Source organism: Tupaia chinensis, unplaced genomic scaffold, assembly GCF_000334495.1.
Source record: "Tupaia chinensis unplaced genomic scaffold, TupChi_1.0 Scaffold000039_1, whole genome shotgun sequence".
In the NCBI taxonomy this organism is placed as follows: Eukaryota; Metazoa; Chordata; class Mammalia; order Scandentia; family Tupaiidae; genus Tupaia; species Tupaia belangeri.
The window spans coordinates 1,607,884-1,628,656 of NW_006159494.1; the positions used below are offsets into that span (position 1 = coordinate 1,607,884).

At 50.2% G+C, this 20,773-nt stretch overlaps 1 protein-coding gene across 1 annotated transcript in view; it reads right to left on the reverse strand.

Moving 5' to 3' along the window:
* The window catches only part of LOXL2 (lysyl oxidase like 2), a 97,012-nt gene that overhangs the window by 5,796 nt on the left and 70,443 nt on the right, over window positions 1-20,773 (reverse strand). Inside the window, exons 7-12 of the mRNA XM_006140670.3 lie at window positions 17,198-17,349; window positions 12,335-12,502; window positions 9,393-9,558; window positions 6,762-7,005; window positions 6,259-6,265; window positions 1-18 (exon numbers count right to left, since the gene is read on the reverse strand). The exon at window positions 1-18 is cut by the window's left edge and continues 91 nt beyond it. Coding sequence (XP_006140732.1) covers window positions 1-18; window positions 6,259-6,265; window positions 6,762-7,005; window positions 9,393-9,558; window positions 12,335-12,502; window positions 17,198-17,349 — 755 coding nt within the window. The remainder of the gene's footprint in view (window positions 19-6,258; window positions 6,266-6,761; window positions 7,006-9,392; window positions 9,559-12,334; window positions 12,503-17,197; window positions 17,350-20,773) is intronic.

The window sequence follows — 20,773 nt, forward strand, 5'->3', positions numbered from 1 at the left end:
TCCAGGCTGGGTTAGGGCCTGGGAACAAGAGAGAGGGCCTGGAGGGTCAGTTTCTGGAGCAGCTGCCGTGCTGGTTTGTCCCTAGGACTACCTGGAGCAGCCTAGTCCTAAGGGGTAGCCAGGCTGGACAGGGCACAGGACAAGGAAGACAGTAGTGGAGGCTGGTAACCAGGTGCTTTGGAGAGTGCACCTGGGCTCTGGAGTCAGACAACCCACTCACCTTGCTAAGTTCCAGTTTTCTCATCTCTTAAATGGGAATATTAACGATGACTGCATGGGTGTTGTGGGTGTTAGTGAGATAGGCCAATTAGCAAAGCACCTGACGTTCAATAAGCCCAGTAAATTAAACTATTATTATCTTTTTATTTTTTAGAGAGATTTTTGTTATAGGATACGTGTGCTCACCAGAGAAACAGAAAGTGAGAAATCACCCCCAGGGTGGACAGCCATGCCACAATCCCTTCTCCTCTGTTCTCCTCTTAGGATTTTGGGCATGCACACACATGTGCCAGGTGTGAGTTTTACACTGCTGGGTCCAGGACTCGAACCATGGTTGACTCTGTGGGAGTCTAGCGACATAACCATTATATCATCTGCTCGTCCTGATTAAGGTATTAATAAGCAGGGATCTTCCTCAGTCCTGAACTGGTCCTCATTGCCTATTTTTGTTTCTTAAAATAATTATTTTATTTATTATTATTTTAAAATTTGCTATAGGGCACATACACGAGAGAGAGAGAGAGAGAGAGAGAAAGAGAGAGGAAAATGAGAAACAAGTCACCAGGGCCAGGACTCAAACTGGTCAGTCACGTGGGAGCCCAGCGCCCCAATCACCATGCCATCTGCTGGCCACTGCTCACAGCCTATTTCTATTTGATGGACTTTCTTCCAACTAATAAGGAAAATCACTTTTGATGTCTTTTGAGAAAGTTTTAAAGTGGCTGTATGGCCAGGAGAGAGAGAGAACAAAAGGGGGCGGGACAATGAGGAAGAGGAGAGGTGGCAAAGGACAGGCACTGAAAAGCAGAGCATGTGTCTTGCATAGGACACACGTGTGACCCGATGATATGCAGAGGGGGAGGGCCTCAGTCTCCTCAACAGCCTGCATTTTTGCTCCCGACCCTGACCCTAACCTGACCCTAACCCTGACCCTGACCCTGGGAGGTGAGCAGCAGTGCAGAGGCTCGGACAGCCCTGTCCTTGCCCTGAGCAAATAACAGGGAGGGAAGACAGCTGTGGAACCCTGCGGGGGGCAGAAGTGACTCATTCCCAGGGAGAGACCCACAGCAGCCGGGGCAGGGGGAGCTTGTGAAGCCAGGCTGCAGTTCCCTTAGCTGTTTACATAATGATGTTCCTGCTCTCCACGCAGCGGAATTGAGAACAGATGCAGCTTCTTGGAGAGTCATACGTTTTGGTTCAGGATAAACAAGGGAAACATGGCGGCCGTGCACTCGTGTAGGCGCCCCTGGAGGCCTCGCTGCGCGAGCCTAGGACTGAAGAAGTAGGCAGGCTCTCTAGCCCCGTCCTGCTCTGCAGTGTGTGTGCTGCAACATCTACAACTATTCAACACATTTGTCTCTGTCCTCACAGGGACGTTTGGAAAGTGGGGTAAACGGAAGAACAGGGGCCCCAGGCATGGAGAACAGAGTCACTTTTTTATTTACACATGATCTGGTTTCCCCCTCAGTAAAGGAGCCAGGTCACAGTACCCACTCTCGGGGCTGTTGTAAGGACTGGGTAAGATCAATGGCATAAAATACCTTGCACAGGGACCGGGTGATGGTGCAGATATGGTATGGCTCAGCCCACATGAGGGAGGTCCTGGGTTCATGTCCCAGGGTCTCCCTGTACGTGCTGGGTGTGTTCACATACCCATAAGCTGGGGATGGATCGCAGCATGGGGACCCTGTTAGGGATGTGTCTGTCTTTCTGTCTCATGGAAGAAATAAATGAGTAAACTTTGGAATTTTTTTTTTTAAAGAACCTCACAAAAAGCTTGTGTCTGAGTAAGTACTCAGTACCTGTGCACTTTTTATCCCCACCACCATCGGCAGTAAAGTAGTCGTATTTTTATTATCACTAGTCCCAGGCCACAGTGGCTCCTCAGTCCCCAAGCCTCATGCGGTAGGTCTCAGGCTCCCTCCCCTGCACGTGGGCAGTAAGGCACAGGGAAGAGGGGAATGAAAGGACAGATTTTCTGAGAGGAAATTAGAGGCTCTTTTTTCCTTCCTCCTGTGCTGATGCTATAAATATCGTCAGAAGCGGCTCAGTCGGGCTTCTCCCAGGTTTGTCATGTTTCTGGGTAAAATGAGCCAGGGGCCCACTGAGGAAATGCACAAGGAGGCATTTTGTGGCAGCTGAAGGAATGGCTTTGAGAAAGTCTGTTTCGGCTTCTTGGAGGGGCAGGATGAGACATGAGGTCTGACTCACTGCCTGAAAAATGTCTGCATCGTTCTGAGAGGGGCTGTTACCATGCTACTGGCTGGAAAGACCCCAGGAGAAACACGTTGATGTTCCGTTGTCTAAACAGAATTCAGACGGAGGCACAGACGGACGTGCCGTGCGGGCTGACCTCATTCCGCTCCTCTCTTCCTCAGACTCCACTGCGGGAGCGTTCCCGACTGCAGTGTTTCCTGCCAACACTGGGAGGGGAGCAGACTCCCCGTTTTCCTTGCCTTCATCCTGGGGCGTTTTCTTCACCTCTCTGGCATCTGTAGGCATTCCTCCGGACCCAACCAGGGCTATACCTCCCAGCTGGCAGATGTGAAGCCTAGAGCTCACCTCTCAACTGACCCATAGCGCCTCAAAAGGAGATTTAGAATGGGGGTGGGGGACCCTCACTGAGAAGGCAGGAGAGTGAGTCTGGGTGAGGAGGTATACTTCCTCTTCCAGGTGGAGGTGCCCTGAGCTTTGGGAGTCTAAGAAGGACTGATCCCGAAGGTAGAGGGGGAAATTTGGACTTAGAAAGAACTTCCAGAACACTGCAAGGGGTGAGAATAGCCTGACGCTCAGTGGGAGATGTAACCTGGACAAAAGGCCCTTCCACTGTAGGGCTCAGTGCCCACAGATACGGGACTAGTCAGGGAGGAGGCCGTGGATGAATCCATGGATGATGGGAAAGCCAGTTAGGAGGATGGTGGGAGTTTCTGGTATATTCTTTGCTGTCCTAGGTTGCGAGGGCCCCCGTAAACTCCTAATCAACGACTCGGTGCACTTGGCAGGGATGTTTGCCTCTCCTCTGCACCAGCCATGTGTCCGTGGTGCCTCCGGAATAGAAGGTCCTGGGGCACCTGAGACCGCACTCCTGAGTCTGAGCACAGGCTGTTTCCCAGTTCCAGGAGGTGCTGCCTCCAAGGTGGGGCCTTCTCATTGTTCTGTCCTGTCTCCCACCGTGCCAGGCAGCCCCCTTGACAGGAATAAGGCTTCTGCCCACAGATGAGATGGGGGCTTCAAATGGGCTCCCAAAGGCCACATCGCATCTGTGGGCTTTGAGCCTCCACGAGGGCTGCCCTGGGCATGGGGAGGCAGGGCAGAGCCAAGAGTCTCTCCCCTTCTGCGGCAGTGCCGTCCCTGACTCCAAGGGCTGTCACCTGTGCTAAGTCCCTGGCTCACCGCCTCTCCAGCTCCCACCTTCTCACTTAAGGCTTCTCGGAGGTGAGAAGGCTGAGCCCCCGCACGCCTGGACCCTGTGTGCCTGTGCCCAGCTGTGACATGAGTGCCAGGTGAGCAGGTGTGGCCCCACGCCCTGGGGCACACAGGCAGCAGAGGGACTGCGTCAAGATCACCAACCTGGGTGCAGTGCAGCCAAGAGGGGGCAACTCTAAGTCTGGCTGGCAAGGAGACTCCCTGGGGGTCACTCTTGTGTTTCAGCTTAGGGCTTTCAAAGACCATAGCTCTGTCCTTCCTGGTAGCAGTGATTACATTGAGAATGGCGTGTTTTCAATACATGCCAATTTAAGGCAGGTCCAAGACGGGTTTCAGAGTGTCCGTAATTTGCTGAAATAGGATGTTAAGTATTCTTGGAAATTTTTTATTCACTTATGTATTTATTTTTTGAGGAGAGGAAGGGCCAGTTTTCACAGCCTCCTGAAGGAACTCAACAGAGATCTGAGCCAGAAACCTGTTGAAGAGTCCTCCCACAGGACTTTAGTCACGGTCCCTGGGATCTTCAGGTCCTAGCTTCTCAGTTACAGGCCAGGAAGGGAGAGCAAAGGGACGTCTGCTTAGCTAGCATTTCTCCCCATCCTTCCCTCCCAAACCATTGCGTGAACATCTGTAAGCAAAGAAATTGGCCACAGGAAGAACGGGAGGGGCCAGAGTCCCCAGGGCTCCAGATCAGAGGAAACACGTCCACGATGCTGTCATGTGTCTATTCTCTGGGGAGGGACTGATTCCTTGGAGTGTACGTCTATGGCACACAGAGACTCCTACATGTAATCTCTGGGTGGCTGCCATATGTCGGGCTGGGATGCAATTACATCCACTTTTAGACCCATAGGCAGCGTCAGCCCCTGCAGGTCCAGGGCTTCCACCCACACGCTCGCTAAAGAAATCAGGCACCAATACTGTTGTGACATTACCCTGAAGACCACCAACATGTTCTATATAAAGATCAAGATTTTTTTGGCTAGTTGGGACTTTCACAAAACTCAGATCATCGTTTTTTTGGAGAGGTTTTTACTATAGGGCATGTGCGCTCACCAGAAAGACACAGAAAGTGAGAAATCACCCCCCGGGGGGATGGCCACACCGCAATCCCTTCTCCTCCATTCTCTCAGAATCTTGGGCATACACACGCATGAGCCTGGCGTGAGTTTAAGCCACTGGGTCCAGGACTCAAACCGTGGTCAACTACATGGGAGTCCATCGACATAGCCATTATGCCAACTGCTGGTCCCCAGATAATCATTTTAAAGAACAATCAGCACCTTTACCTATGAAATCGAGGATTAAATGGGTCTGCCGCTTTGAAGGGGGCCAATAAATGTAAGATCCACCCTTAACAGTGACCACCACATTTTAAAGCTGGAAGGAAGCCCAGAGATCTTCTAGACTTAGACTTCTTTGACTCTGATGGGCACAATCACCTGGAAATCCTGATAAAATACAGGTTCTGATTCTGGGGTCTAGATTTTCAGCACTCCCCAGGCTCCTGGGTGATGGCAGACACCCAGGCATGCAGTGCAAACTTCGTTTTCTAGATGGGCTGAGCATAGAGAAGGGCCATGTCTGCAGACCCCTTAGGGGTGTTCCTGCCCTGCCAAATGCAGAGGCCTCTCTCCCTTTTCCATAGTGTGCTTGCTTCTGTTTCCTCTCTCTGCCCAACTCAGGCCTGAGCAGGAAAATGTGAACAAGCAGGGCCAGCAGGCTCTGGATAAGATTAAGGTCAAGGGAAATAAAAGAGAAATAAAGAAAGGGAAAAAAATGAAAAGAAAGGAAAAGCAGGAGAATTAATAGGGTGGCTTCTGTTGGCTCTAGCTAGGGGTTGGCTGGCGGATTTCACTCTGTTCTTCTGTTCTTGCCTGGCATTTATAGCACTGGGATCGGGTCCACAGGCTGACAGAGCTGGAAGGGACCTTAGAGGTCCTAGGTGATGTGGCACAGCTGGCCCAACTTCATGCAGCTGGATAGAGACACAGCTGGGTTTAGAGACCAGGTCTCATGACTCCTGGGCTTCCTCTTGTCTCCACACCCACTGTCTTCCTCAAGACGTTTAAAATTATGAGGGGTCTTTAAAGAGTTCCTAGAAAATGCTTACTATTAAAAAACTATTCATGATTTCAAATTGTTTTGCACCAAAATAAACTTGTATTTTCATTTCACTTTTCCATAAATTTTTTGAAGTCCCTCCTATATACTATGTAAAATGTATTCCTTTTTTTTAAGAGAGATTTTTTTCCTATAGGGTGAGTGTGGTTGCTAGAGAGACAGAGACAGAAAGCGAGAAATCACTCCCTGCCCCTGCGGGGGGGATTGGTTACACCGCAACCCCTTCTCCTCCATTCTCTTCTTGGGACGTTGGGCACACATGCACACACGCCTAGTGTGTTTTAGGCCACCAGATCTGGGATTTAAACCACAGTCGACTAAGTGGAAGTCCAACAATGTAAACTTTATGCAATCAGCTGGTTACCCAATATTTCTAAATGAACTCAGGAAGAACCCCAAAGCACCCTGTGAAGTCCAAACATGGTATGGACACTCTTAACAGTCACTGACTGAGGGTCAAAGAGGGGGCCTTGGGAACCAGTAGTTAGCGTAATGGCTATGTCGCTGGACTCCCACGTAGTCGACCGCGGTTCACGTCCTGGGCCCGGTGGCTTAAAACTCACGCCGGGCGCGTGTGCGTGCGTGCCCAAGATCCCGAGAGGAGAATGGAGGAGAAGGGATTGCGGCGTGACCATCCCCCCTGGGGGGTGATTTCTCGCTTTCTATCTCTATGTCTCTCTCTGTCTGTCTGGCGAGCGCACGCGCCCTACAGTGAAAATCTCTCCAAAAAAAAAAAAAAAAAGAGGGGGCCTTGGCATACAAAACAAACTTTGTTTCCTAACATGAGGGGTGTTGGAGGCAAGAATGGGCTCAGCAAGGGGAGGCAGGCCAGGCTTCTGGGAGTGGAGAATGGTTTCTGAAACATGGAGGGCCCATCCCCCTGGACCGTGTGGCCTCCTGGCTCTCTCTCAGCCACACTCGTGAATCTGAGTCCCCACCTGTGTCCTGCAAGATGTCAGGCAGGGCTGGCCGGTGCTGAGGGGAGGGCCTACCTGTGGCAGTCATGCCAGATCCATGCGTGGCGGCCATTCTTGGGTCGGAAGTCAGACTGGCCAACATTGTGGATCTGGGAGGAGAAGCGCAGAAGCCGGCGGTAGCCCGTGGTGGGGTTGGTCTTGGCAGCCGAGGCCGAGAGGCAGTTCTCTTCCATGGCACACTGGAGCATGAACATGGGCCGGTCTTCTAGGTAGGTGCTCTGCTGCACGGTCTCGGCATTGAGGACCAGGTCGGGGGCAGCTAGGAGGAAGAGCACCGGGTTCAGCAAGACGAGAGACCCCTCCCTGAGGATTCTGATTCCTGCACTGGGACAGACACCTGTCTCTGCTGACCACCACCTCTGGAATTGGCTTGAAAGTTCCTCAAGGATCCCTTCCTATTTAACATGACCCCAAAAGTCTCTTTCCTTTTGCTAAGAGTCCTCTCTGACACCTTTCCAGCCATCCATGTAGATGGGCAAAATGTTGACAAGTGTTAAAATCTGGTGAAGGCTACATACAATTCATTACATTATCTCTACTTTCAAATTTTCCTTAAGTAAAAGCAAAGAGCAGCAATAATAATATGATGGTGTTACCCAGAGAGAGCACACCTCGAACACCTTGTTCTAGGAATGGTACATTTTCCTCTACGGTATTGTATGCAGATTGTGTGTCTGCTAATACAGATCCCCGTAAATCTTGGCATATGACACGCTATCTTGACATACGTCCATGTAGACTTATTTCCATCATGACATTCATTTCGCGGCTCCGTAATATTCAATTCATAATCCTACCCCATATTTTTAGACACACTGGCTGTTTTGAATTTTTCACAGTGAAGGATAAAGCTGTGATAAACACCCCACAGTAAATCTGAGTATGTCTTTAATTACTTTTTTAGTATGTATTTCTATAAGTAAAATTGCTAGCAGGAAGAGATGTACATTTTCAAGGCTCGGATGTGTAGTTCCAGATTGCCTGCTGTTTTTGAAAGAATTATTTAACTTTATTTACTTATTTACTTGTTTTTAATTTGGCCAGAGGAGAACAGAGAGAGAAAATGAGAAAGCAAGCTGCCAGGTCCAGGACTCGATCCGCAGTTGGCCATGTGGGAGTCCAGCGCCCTTAACCACCATGCCACCTGCTGGCCCTCAGACTGCCTTAATTCTTCCTGATTCCACTCCCAGCCCCAACACACAGGTTGTTCCCTATGTGAGAGGTTTCTCCAGGTGCTTGTCTTAAAAAGGCAAGTAAACACCTTGATCTGCCTAATTACTGTGCATTGCACATGGCTGGTGTTATAAAAATGACTGATGCTACAATCCGTGTTTGAACAATCACGTGAGTAGGTTTAGCTTCTTTACAGAAGGATGGACTATAGGTTTCTCTTTAAAAGTGAGCTTCCAGGGAGCATTTGTAGCCACACATGAATTGACGCTAATGTCGTAAATAAATTATTTACAAGATCCTGCCTCCTGTGTTTTCTGACAAGTTGCGTGTACATTTCTCAAGTGAGTGTAGTTTGTGAGCTTTGTTTTCTTTGAATGCACCAGTACCTGGAGTCCGGGCTCACTTTCCCCCAACCCTGTGTCCTGAGCCAATGAGCTGCGCAGGATCCCCACTGTGAACTCACTGGGCACTTAGCGCATCCACCCACAGGAATGGGGCGTGGAACCAAAGGGTAGTCAAGGGAGGCATGCAGATGGGATGGGGGCAGGGAATGGAAGACATAAATCAGGAGGTTTCCGCTGGCTGACAGGCAGTTCCTCTGGGAGAGTGTGCCAGCACGCAGTTCTGCACAGGCTGTTCTGGGCACACTTACTAATGAGGGTGTGAGTCTCTGATTAGCTGTCAGCACCCATGGATGGCCCCTCTACAGACGTGTGAGCTCAGCACAGGGGTCCCCATTTGCACCCTCTCTTTCAGGAGTCTGTTAGGGTGACGTGGTCTGTGCTTAGCTGCTAACCAGTGACCTGTGCTCTCAACACATGCTGCGAATGGGACTTGACCTCCCCACCATCCACAACAGCCACCAGGAGTTCGTCTTCGCCACCCACCTCCGTTCTAATGCACACTGTGCTAGGCTCTCTGGACAGAGCCAAACAAAGCAGAAGTGGAGCCGCCTAATACTCTAGCAGGAGAGACAGAAATGAGCCCATATTAATTACTTAGTAACCATTGTGACAAGAGCTTGAAGGATAAGGATGGGAGACCCTGTCCAGGTAGGTGGTCAAGAAAAGACTTCTTCGGGGGAAGGTACCTACTAGTGGTTCTCTGAAGGATGAGTCGGGATTAGAGGAAATGACTCTAAGGTTGAGAGAAGGGAAAGTGCTTCAGGCAAAATTAGCAGGACAACCCTCATAAGGAGAAATTCCCTTTGATCTCAGTTACTATAAATTATAGTAATGATCAGTTTTCTCTCTTTCCTTTAGCTGCCAGGAGGCTCCCTGTGAGATCAACAGCTTCTCCATAGGATACAAAACTGCATAGTACACATTTCTTTATAAACTCCTCCTGGCTCCACTTTGAAGCCACTGTCTTTTTGCCAGTACCTATCTCTGGAGCCCTGTGAGGAATAACTGGTGAGACTGTCCCCTCGGGACCTGGTGGAAAGGCTGGGATATGACCCTCAGGAGCTCTCACTTTCTGAGCAGGCGACTCCGGCCCCGTACTGCACCCCACCCTGGGGGCAGGTTACATCGTCCCCGTCGTGGCGGCAGTGTGCCAGGGACAGCTCCGTTCCCGAGCACTTCACTCCGCTCAGGACCACTTTGTTGCTGTAGACATCTCCTTGCCAATACCAGGTCTCCTGGATGAATCAACAAAAGAAACGACCATTACAGCACCTCGAATCATTATTTTCGCATATTCTATCAACTTGCAGCCCCACAAAAATCATCAAGTTTTATGATCCCATTTTTGGGATAGCTGAAGCAGAGTCACTTACCCAAGCTCTCCAATGAGCTGGCAAAATTAGCAGGACAACCCTCATAAGGAGAAATTCCCTTTGGCACAGTGAGTGAGAAACCAGGTTTCCTGACCCTAGCACTCTCTCCCTCGGGAAAATGGAACTCCAGTTGTGGTCAGTGTCACATGTTAGGAATTGCAGGTGCTTGCAACCCACATTGCCTACTCCTTTGTCCTCAGCCAGGACAGACATTGCTAATCCATTGTAGCACTCTATCCTTTAAGCCTGATCTTAGAACCCTTCTTAATACAGTGCTTTAGGAAAATACCAACTGATGGAAATGGGCAGGAGGGAAGAAATCTATTTGTAAACATTAGTAATTAGACACAGCGTAAAGTCTAATTTTTGGAGGTAAATGACTAACTTTTGGGGAAAAGCAATGAATAGTTCTGCACAGAGGCTGCAGAGACTCCAGGTTTATGGTGATAGTATTTATTGGACTCTTTTGAACTAGGGTGCTTTGAAACAGTTAGGATATACTCTGACACTTTGGAGAAGTTTGCAGCAGAGAAAAATAAGGATCAGAAGTGGATAGTCAGATACAGAGCTGAAATGAGAACACAGCTGCCTGAGGTTTCCTGAGGTTTCCTGAGGTTTCCTCTCCTCCTAGCCCAAGGTAGGATTATGGTTTAGGGAAGCTTTACTGGGATTCTCAGAGAAAGATGATCAGAAGAAAAGTCATGGGAGGGACGATGGCCACACTGCAATCCATTCCCCTCCATTCTCCTCCTAGGATCTTGGGCACACACGCACATGCACCTGGCGTGAGTTTAAGCCACCAGGTCGAGGACTCGAACCACAGTTGACTACATGGGAGTCCAACGACATAGCCCTTATGCCAACAGCTGGTCCCCGTGGAAGTATCTTATCCAGACCCTTTTGTGATCATTTTGTTTCAATTTGGCTGAACCACAGTATCCAGATAGTTAGTCAAACACTATTCTACATCTGTGAACTGATTTTTAGATGAGAGTATTAGGTAAGTCAGTAGACTCTGAGTGAGGCAGCTTGCCTCTATAATGTGTAAGAGCCTCACCCAATCAGTTGAAGACCTTAAGAGAAAAAAGATGGAAGTTCCCCCCAAGGAAGAGGGAATTCTGCTTCTAGAAAGCCTTCAGATTCGAGCTGCAGCATCAGCCTGTCTCTGCGTCTCCAGCCTGCCAGCCTGCCCTACAGGGTGCAGACTTGCCAGTCTCCATATCATGCAGACCAATTCCTTAAAGCCAACCAATCTGTCATTTATTTATGTGTCACTTATCAACCTGTCATCTGTCCATCCATCGATCTATCTGGAGATAGATGCTTAATCCTACTGATTCTGTTTCTCTGGGGAACCTGACCACCTTTCATTCTCCAGATGAGAAAACCCAGGCCTTGAGAAGGAAAGGGGTCTGTAATTAGAAGAAGCCAGATCTATACAGCTGCTTTGGTTCAGATCCCTGGCCCAGTCAGCCTGAAACACGCCAGGCACACACACACACGAGTCTAGGATCTGGTGGACTGGAGGGCTGGAGGAAGGGATCATGGCATGACCAGACCCTGTGGACAGTGCTCCTCTCCCTCTCACACTTTCGTATGCTCATACGTGGTCCATCGTGAATAAATGAGGGGGGGGGGAGTGTTTGGAGCCAGGATACTGTGGGCTTGGGATTATTCACTCCATGTCACAGGAAGGACAGCTGAGGCATGGAGGGAAAGGTGGCCGCTTTGCTCTGGTGGGACAGCAGTCAGCACAGACCTGGTCTCCCATTCCCGTGCAGCCTCGTCATAAGGGTTGGGAACTAGGACCAGAGCTTAGCTGCGCTCAGCTGCATCACCCTCCTGCTGAGAAGGAGCTGCTGAGAGGAAGGTGGGGCTGATATCATCTGGAAATGGACTAGCATGTCAAGGGGAGAGTGCAGGAGGCATGAACTGGGAAACGTGTTCTGCCCAGAGGGAGCTTCAGGGGAGCCAGCTAAGGTGTTTGGGGTGCTGGGCCTTGGGCTGGGTATCTCCCACTGTCCTGAAGAACAGAGTTGGGGACCAGCAGTTAGCATAATGGCTATGTCACTGGACTCCCACGTAGTCGACCACAGTTCACGTCCCAGACCCGGTGGCTTAAAACTCATGCCGGGCGCGTGTGCGTGCGTGCCCAAGATCCCGAGAGGAGAATGGAGGAGAAGGGACTGCGGCATGACCATCCCCACTGGGGGGTGACTTCTCGCTTTCTGTCTCTCTGTCTCTCTCTGTCTGTCTGGCGAGCGCATGCGCCCTATAGTGAAAACATCTCCAAAAAAAAAAAAAAAAAAAAGAACAGAGTTGTATCATTTTGCAAAAGGCACACATCAGGACATTCTAGGATCAGCCATCGGCCTGGGTTGAGTCCCAGTGTGGGCGTCTGGAGTAGACCACAGAGTGCCTAGACCAGCCTCTCACCCTGCAGCTGGAAAAACAGAGGCCAGAGGTTGAGTGTCCTGCCCAAGGACTCAGCTGCCAGGGGCCAAGCGAAGTTTCCTGTGTCTTGGCCTGGGCAATTGCTCTGTACCTTCCGCAGAAGGTCCATAGAAGAAGAACTGGCTAAAGAAGGTCAAGGGCCCAGACAGAGGGCAGGGGGCAGGTCTGAGGCCTGGGCTCTTACCTGGAAGGCATTGCTGGCGAATCCCAGGCCCAGCTGCCGGCAGACCACCATGGCCTCCACGATGCCCCAGTTCTCGCCGCACACAGTCCCCCACACGAGTGACCCATTTCTCTCCACCAGCACCTCCACTCGGCCCTCATAGGGATTGCGGCCTCCATTCAGGCGTAGCTGTGGACAGAAAGGAAGGCATGGTCACTCAGAGGGATGGAAGGGGGTCCCAACCAGGCTGCCGGCAGCCCCAAACTCCTCAAGGGCCCAGCCCGATGGCCCTGTCAGGGACACATGCACTTTCAGCAGTATCCCTGAGAGCCTGCTGTCTGGTGGCATTGTGTCCCTGTGGTCATACGACGAGGTCCCACCTCAGCTATCCTGGGACCCTGAAGGTCTAAGTAGCTGGGGAAGCTGACTGTACTCCACTGAGCCCCAAAGTAGACTCTACTGCCTGCTCTGCCCCCCATCTGCTGCTTTGAAAAGACACTTAGAAAGATATGCCAAGGGACCTTAAAATAGTAGGATTCTAGGCCAGCTTGTGGTGTGGTGGTTAAGGCAGCTGGATCCTATATGGCTGACTGCATAGTTCAAATCCTAAACAAGATGGCTTGAAAAACATTCTGGGCGTGTCTGTGAGAGAATGAGAGAGAAGGGACTGCAGTGTTGCGGGTGCTTTCTCTCTGTCTTTTTCCAGCAAGCGTATGTACATGTCCTCTGGCAAATTAATTTTAAAAATAGAATTCTCTCAAACTCCTTCCCAGGCCCTTTTTTTCTTGCCACAGCCTCTGCTGGGGGTCCCCAGCTCCTAATCTATCTCCCCTACTGTCCTCTTGAGACAGAACGCTCTCTGATGCCCACACGGCCAACTGCCTACTAGATAATTCCAGCTGGCATCTCAGAAATCCCAAATCTGAACTTGCTATCCCTTCTCAGGCCCTCTAAACTTGTCTATTTCAGTTAAACTCGAGGTCGTCTACCCCAGAGATCAGCAGACTTCCCATAAAGGACCAGGCAAAGATTTTAGGCCCGTGGGCCCTAAAGTCTCTGTCTTACCCACTCAGCTCTGTCTCAGACAGCTTGTAGATGACTGCTTGTGGCTCTGTTCTATTAAAACTTTATTTACAAAAATTGACAGAGGGATGGGTCTTTGGCGTACCAGCTGTAGTTTCCTGATCCCGAATCTATTCTATTCTACAAGACAGAAATTGAGGAACAGTCCCTGACATCTCCCACTCTCCTATCTCGGAGAGTGTGTCAACTGTGTCATCTCCTGTGACTCTCCAGTCTGTCCTCTTCCCTCAATGCTCTGTCCCTATCCTCCTTCTCCCAGACACCATCCCCTTGCCCGAGTCAGATCTCATCTCTCTCACTGCCTCTGCTCCTGCCGTCAACAATCCATCCTCTACTCGGAAGCCAGAGCCCCATCTGAGACACCATGGTGCCACCCTCCTGCTGGGAACTGGCGAGCAGCTTCCCGTTGCTCTACAGCCCCCACCATCCGCCTTCTCGTGGTCACCCTTGTCCTCATTCTTTGGCCCCCCAGGCTCATGGCCTCTGTCGGTGTCTTGGCTGACTTTCTTGGCATGTCACAGGGTAAGCTGCAGACACATGCCCTTTGACCTGCTTGATCCTTGTTCATCTCTCATATTCCATATCCCGTGGGACTTCCCTCCAGCTGGGGGAGTGCTGGGTTACACAATCTGTTGTCCCTGTAAATCTCTTTCCTAGCAATTACGACAATTATAATTAAGCTAATTAGCGGTTTGTCCCCTTAGTTGGTCACTCTGCAGCAGTTCCCAGGCCGGGGTTCTAAAGCCAAGGGGAGTCTCAGAGGCCCCTGCTGAAGAAGGCGGCTGCCACCCTGCCTCTGGGGCCAGGGTAACATTTAGTTCCCACTGGCACCTCCTGACGCTCCAAGGTGTTGCCATGGTGCTCCAAGAGGACCTGGCATGAGTGGCCTCTGTGAAGTAGGGGGTTCATGACTCTGGCAAGAGTCTGGGCACTTCACACACTGGTCAGCCTTCCCTTTTCCAGAGAAGACTGGGGTGCATGAGTGGCCAGCCAAGAATTCCTGGCTGGGCCCAGGATGCAGCTCGCTATCCCTGGCGCCTTGCTGGGCATCGGCACCCTGGAAACTGCCTAGTTTGCTGAGGGTGGGTGACCTCATCAGCAACAATGGAACCGTAGGCCTGCAGTGGACCAGGAGCCTCTCGCCCTCACCCTCTCCACCTCATCACCCAGTAAGAATGCCGGCAGAGGTCAGTCCTTCATAAAGTCTCATAGAACAGCGTGGGCCATTCCTTTTCCTGTCCTTTGCCTCTTAGTGGCAGCAGGGGGAAGGGAGTAGAGGGGGAGTGAGCTGCCGGTAGCTGTAATTTTCTGAGCAGGCAGAGGGGAAACAAACATTTCCAGCTAGTGGAATGTGATGAGGAGCTCCATGCTTTGATAAGGTTGTAGCTATTTAGAGGCTATTTTGGAGGTGGTGAGGTAAGGCAATCCAGATGTTAATGAGGAAGGAAGTGAGGGCCATTCCACTTCATTTCACATAAATGTTCAAGCCTGCTGCCACGTGGGGGCCTACTGCCAGGCGGAGGACAGGCCAGTAGGCCAGAGGTGAGCTGAAGCCAGCAAGGGTACAGCCCTGGGTGGATTCACACACCGAGAAAGCTGCCTGCCTGTTGCTGAGCCTTCTGCCCGGCTCCTCCCTCTCAGCAATGAAAGAAATGAAGCTTTGCTGTTGCCAGATGGGCAAAACCATCCATTTCCAAGTCAGCAGCCTTTATTAGGCATTCGATATAAAACGTCCATTTCTGAATGAGTAGGCACCAGGAAGGAAGCTGGGGGTCATCTCCCTCATCCCCTATTTTCAGAGAAGACTAAGGACTGAAGAGACAAAGCCAAGGAGAGAGACCTCTGGAGAAACCAGCCCTGCTGACACCCTGACCTTGAGCTTCCAGCCTCCAGAGTGATGAAAACACAAATACTATTGTTTAAGCCACCGAATCTGCGGTATTTTGTTATAGCAGCTGAGAAAACTAATACAGAGATAAAACTCAGAAGTCTCGAATCTGCCTAGTGGTGTTGCTGACACCCTCTGGAGCCCCCAGCCAGGCCCACCTCCATGGCAAGACAATGGGTGTAGCCCATAGCAATGCCTTCCACAAGCTATTTCCCTAATTTCTTCTCAGAGTGTAGACTCTACAAATCCAGGTGTAGACCCCACGCTCTTTGCTTGAGCACACGGATGACTGCCTGGAGCCTGGGGTCCTGAGAAAGGGCAAGAGTTATTTGTGTTGGGAGTGTAGCACTTCTGCTGGCATGACCAGGCACGTGGCCCGGCTCAGCTCTACTGACCGTAGAAAATGTCACTGTCTTTGGCTTAGGTCTTTCTTTCCACCTGACTCCAACCTGTCTGAAGTGAAGCGTGACATAGCGTATCGGGACTCATGGCTGATCGCCTTTTGTAGCTTCATTAGGGCCAACTTGGAGTGCTGCTAGGTGGCTACAGAGGGCAAGCCCTTTCACAGCTGCGGGGTTGTGGACCAGGGTCTGCTCACCCACAAGAGGATGCGTGGCCCAGCTGAGTGCTGTTGGGTCCACATTCACGGCCCTGTTGGATGGCAAGCTGCATGAGACGTGTCACGGTTGATGGGTCCAGCAGTGCCTTTGGCATGCCGGTGCCAGGGTCAAGAACTGCTATTAGAGCAGGAGCCTGACTGGAAAAACATCCTGAGCCTAGACATGGCCACATTTGTTCATTTTAAAAATAAGCACTCAGGGAGCTCTTCCAGCTCTCCTGTGCCAGAGAATGCACAGCACCCGAGCAAATTCACAGCACAGTGAAGGGCATTAAATACGGCTTCTTAGAGGCCAGCAGGTCGTGTGGTGGTTAAGGTGCTGGACTCCCACATGGCTAAGCGCAGTTCAAGTTTTAGACCTGACAGCTTAAAATTCATGCTGGGCACATGTACATGTGTGCCCCAAATCCCAGGAGAATGGAGGAGAAGGGATTGTGGTGTGGCCCTCCCGCTTTGGGGGTGATTTTTCACTTTCCCTCTCACTGTTACTCTCTGTCTCTCCAGTGAGGGCATGTGCTCTATGACAAAAACCTTTTAAAAAAAAATAAGACTTCCTGGGTCTTTCTGTAAAATTGCATAGACTTCATGGTTGGAAAGGAGGACTCATCCAGTTGGCTACCTCTGTGGAGATCACCCAAACCAGGAGACATCTGTGGGTTTTAGAGGCTCTGTTTCTGGTTATTAATACTGTGATAGTCCCTTTCTTTCCTTCTAATTACCAAATATTGTCTGTATTGTGCTTACGACTGGATCCTTGGAAAACATTCATGTCAAGGGTCTCATGGGTGTCGTAGAACCTGAGCCCCTACATCATCACACTGTTTGTCTAGTCCCAGAGCAGGGTATAGCACACAGAGGGTGTCATTGAGTGTGTTTTCTCTTCTGCCAATAAGGAGGGTGGTACTTATACGTATGTTTTCTCATTGGGCACATGCATGAATGCCAGGTGACCATGTCACTGGTAGTGATAGAAGCACAGTCTGAACACTATCAGTTCCTCTTGTAGGACCCTAATATCACTTATTGGAATCCTTATGAATGGGGCTAGCAGGTAGAGTGGTGGTTAAAGCGCTGGACTTCCACATGGCCAACTGTGGTTCAAGTCCCGGACTTGGAGGCTCGCTTTCTCACTTTCCTTCTCTGTCTCTCTCTGGTGAATGCATGTGGGGCAGATTAAATAATAATAAAAAAAAGTAAATGAATGATTCTTTGGGGAAAAAGAAAAGAATCCTTCAGAGTGAGATCCTTCCTGGCTCTTCAGTAACAGTCTCCAGTAGTTGTCCGGTTTCCTCACCTTTTTATGAAAGCCCATGGCAGGGATGTTACATCTCACACCAGCATCTTCCTCGTGGCCGCAGCCATGAGACTCGGTGTTGAATTTGCAGTCTATGAGGGACTTCTCATTCCCTGTGCACTCGATCTCATTGAGGTGGATGGGGCCTATCCCTGGTGATGGAAATAAACATGTGTTACGAAAGCTTCTGAGGGAAATTGTCCGGAACTGGCTAGGAAGTCCCAGACAAGAAGAGCATGCCTCTCCTACCCTCAAAATATTCCCAATTGCTTCTCGTAATCAGCTCAGTGGCCTAGAGAACTTTGCTAATCATCCTGGGATTCATTTCTCTCATAAAAAGATATGACATTCAGGGGCCAGCAGTTAGTGTAATGGCTATGTCGCTGGACTCCCATGTAGTCGACCGCAGTTCGAGTCCCGGACCCGGTGGCTTAAACTTAGGCCAGGCACGTGTGTGTGCATGCCCAAGATCCCGAGAGGAGAATGGAAGAGAAGGGATTGTGGCGTGGCCATCCCCCCAGGGGGTGATTTATCGCTTTCTCTCTCTCTCTGTCTTTCTGGCAAGCATATGCACCCTATAACAATAAAAACCTATGGGGGGGGGAAGGATATGACATTCAATACTAACTTACCATGTGACCTTGGCCAGGTCACTTAACCTCTCTGAATTATGGTGTTCTCACATAAATAAAGGAGCTGGGTTAGAAAACATCTAGGTTCCTTGCCAAATTAAATATTGCATGCATTTATGAATCTAAAAGGAGTGACTATCACTTTATTAGTCAGGACCCCTGCAGAAAACAGATGTCAGATACAGTGATTGGCTGATTTGGTTAGAAAAAGAAATGTTTGAGATGTATCTACGAACAGAGTGTAGAAAACTACAGAGGGCAGCCCTGTACTCAGTAGCTTCTAACACTGGGGTACAGATGCCACCCCTATGAGTAAGGGGAAGAAGTCACTGAGTCAGGAGACAGAGTTGTGTGAAGAGGTCACCTGCTAAGAGCTGTCACCTTTGCTGGGGGGACTCAGTGCCTGTGAGGCCCTACAGGGAGCATAAATACCTGGCTCTTTTCCTCTGTCCACCCCAGGCTCCTGCTAGTGCCCTCTGTTGGCCACACCTAACTCTGCCTCTGGGCCCTGCACATTAGGGCAGGAGTAGAGAGTGGACCCAGAGGGGCAGACAGAAGGAAGGCATTTTAGGAAATGACCCATTGTGGCAATGTGGGAAAGCTTCTTACATGCATTGAGAGAGACATACAGAGTGGGAGAGGGAAAAAGGACCCCCCATTGGGGTGTGGTTATGCCACAGTCCCTTCTCCATTTCTCTGTTGAAATTTGGGGCACGTATGCACACATGCCCCTTGTAGTTTTCAAGCTGCCTAGGCAGGATTCAAACCATGGTAGGCCATGTGGAATCTAGTTCCCTTAACCACTAGGCCACAAAAGCAGCCTCTACATTTTTTAATACATGTTGAACCAAGTGACTTCCTATGTGAAAACCCTACTGTGGCTCCTCACTGTGCTGAGAGGAAAGTACACAGAACCCATACCTCCCATGTGGCCTCCAATCTACCTCCAGCCCTGTGAGATCTGGCCTCCTGTCTACGTTCCAGCCCTGCCACCTGGGTCTCTGGCCTCTCCATGGAAGATAGCTACTCCTTCTGCCTAGACTGTCTCTCACATTGCTGCTCATCCTTCAGGACTCAGCTTCACAGTCACTTCCTGAAGGAAGAAGCCTTTCTGACCACCCACAGGCCCTCCCCAAGCCCAGGTTGGGTTTTGTTGTGTAGCCTCTCACAAACACTCTGCTTTATGTTATCCCAGGTGGCTAGCTGTTGACTAGTGTCTTCCTCACTGGCCTGTAGGACCAACAAGAGCAGGAACCACATGTTTTCCATTGGTACAGTCCCAACCAGTGCCTGGCAGGTAGGAAAAGATCACATAGTGTCAGAGGGGTGCTATGACTTCACTGTCTGCTCTCTGTTAAGTGTTGGGGATTCAAAGATGAGCAAGGCAGGTCTCTGTCCTGCAGAGCTCCCAGGTCCTTGGGGAGGCAGAACTTACTCAAGAGCTTACACAACGAGCCCTGATACAGTGTGGTCAATAATAAAGATGGTGGGGAGGTGGTGGGAAGCAGATGTGTAGTGGTTATGTTGCCGGACTCCTATGTGGCTGACTGCAGTTCAAGTCCTGGATTTGGCAGCTTGAAACTCACGCCAGGTGCATGTACATGATGCCCCAAATCTCAAGAGGGAATGGGGGAGAAGGGATTGCGGTATGGCCATCCTCCCGAGGAGTGATTTCTCTTTCTTTCTCTCTCTCTCCAATGAATGTGCGCGTGCGCGCGCGCGCACACACACACACACACACACACACACACACACACACTATAGCAAAAATCTCTCTCTAAAAAAATAAAATTAAAATAATAAGAAAGATGAAGGTGATGACAGACAGGTGCTCTGAAGCCCCTTGGCCCTGTAGACGGCCAGTGTCTAGGCTTAACTGAGGCCACAGGTTAACACCCAGGGTCAACCCCTATTAGTAGGGTAAGACCAGGTGTTCATTTCCTTGGAAATTCATAAATCGCAAGGCTTCCAATTCCTTGGAATTTTGTAAAATTCATAGAAACACATCAGACTATAGCTGGAAGCATCCAAGGACTGAGTTGAAAGATGGATCCTAAACAGCCCTGGAAGCAGGGGCCTCCATCATGGGCTATAGTGGGCCTGGAAATGGGCAGCAACCTTGGACATGGGGACCCAGCCAGAGCAGGGGCTCGCTCGATGACTGTGAGGATGATGACAGGGCGACGATGATGAGAGATGGTGAAAGCTCATGTTTACCCGGCACTAATATGTGCTGGGTTCTGTCCTAAACACAATGCTTATATTAATCCACTGACTCATCCCAGCAACCCATGTAGTAAGGAATCAAACTGGAAAGGACTAGCCCAGTGGGGGAGCCAGGATGTAGACCAGGAAGTCTGACCCCAGAGCATGACCTTGAAGTTTCTGACACCCCTTCCAGAGAGCTAGGAATGCTGGAAGAGAGCAGAAGGGTTTGTCTGGAAAGAGCTGAGCTGACCTGGTTCAAATGCCCGTGTTCTCTTTTCCAAGGATGCTCTCTCTGTCTCCTGCCTCGTGGAACGCCTTCTCCTTTCTGACTGTGAAGAAAGAAGCCTTCTTCAAGGAACACCTCAACTCCGCCCTCCTCCATGGTACTGCTTGAAATGACCGCAGCCTTGTTTAAACTTCTGCAGTATTTACTTTTATTATTATTATTATTATTATTTTGGAGAGGTTTTTGCTATAGGGCACATGTGCTCGCCAGAAAGGCAGAGAGAGACAGAGAGACAGAAAGTGGGAAATAACCCCCCAGGGGAGATGGCCATGCCACAATCCCTTCTCCATTCTCCTCCTCTCGGGATCTTGACACACACCCGGCGTGAGTCTAAGCCACCGGGTCCAGGATTCAAACCATGGTCGACTACGTGGGAGTTCAGCAACATAGCCGTTATGCCAACTGCTAGTCCCAAGTATTTTCTTTTGTTGCTCATGAGGCAGTCAGCCC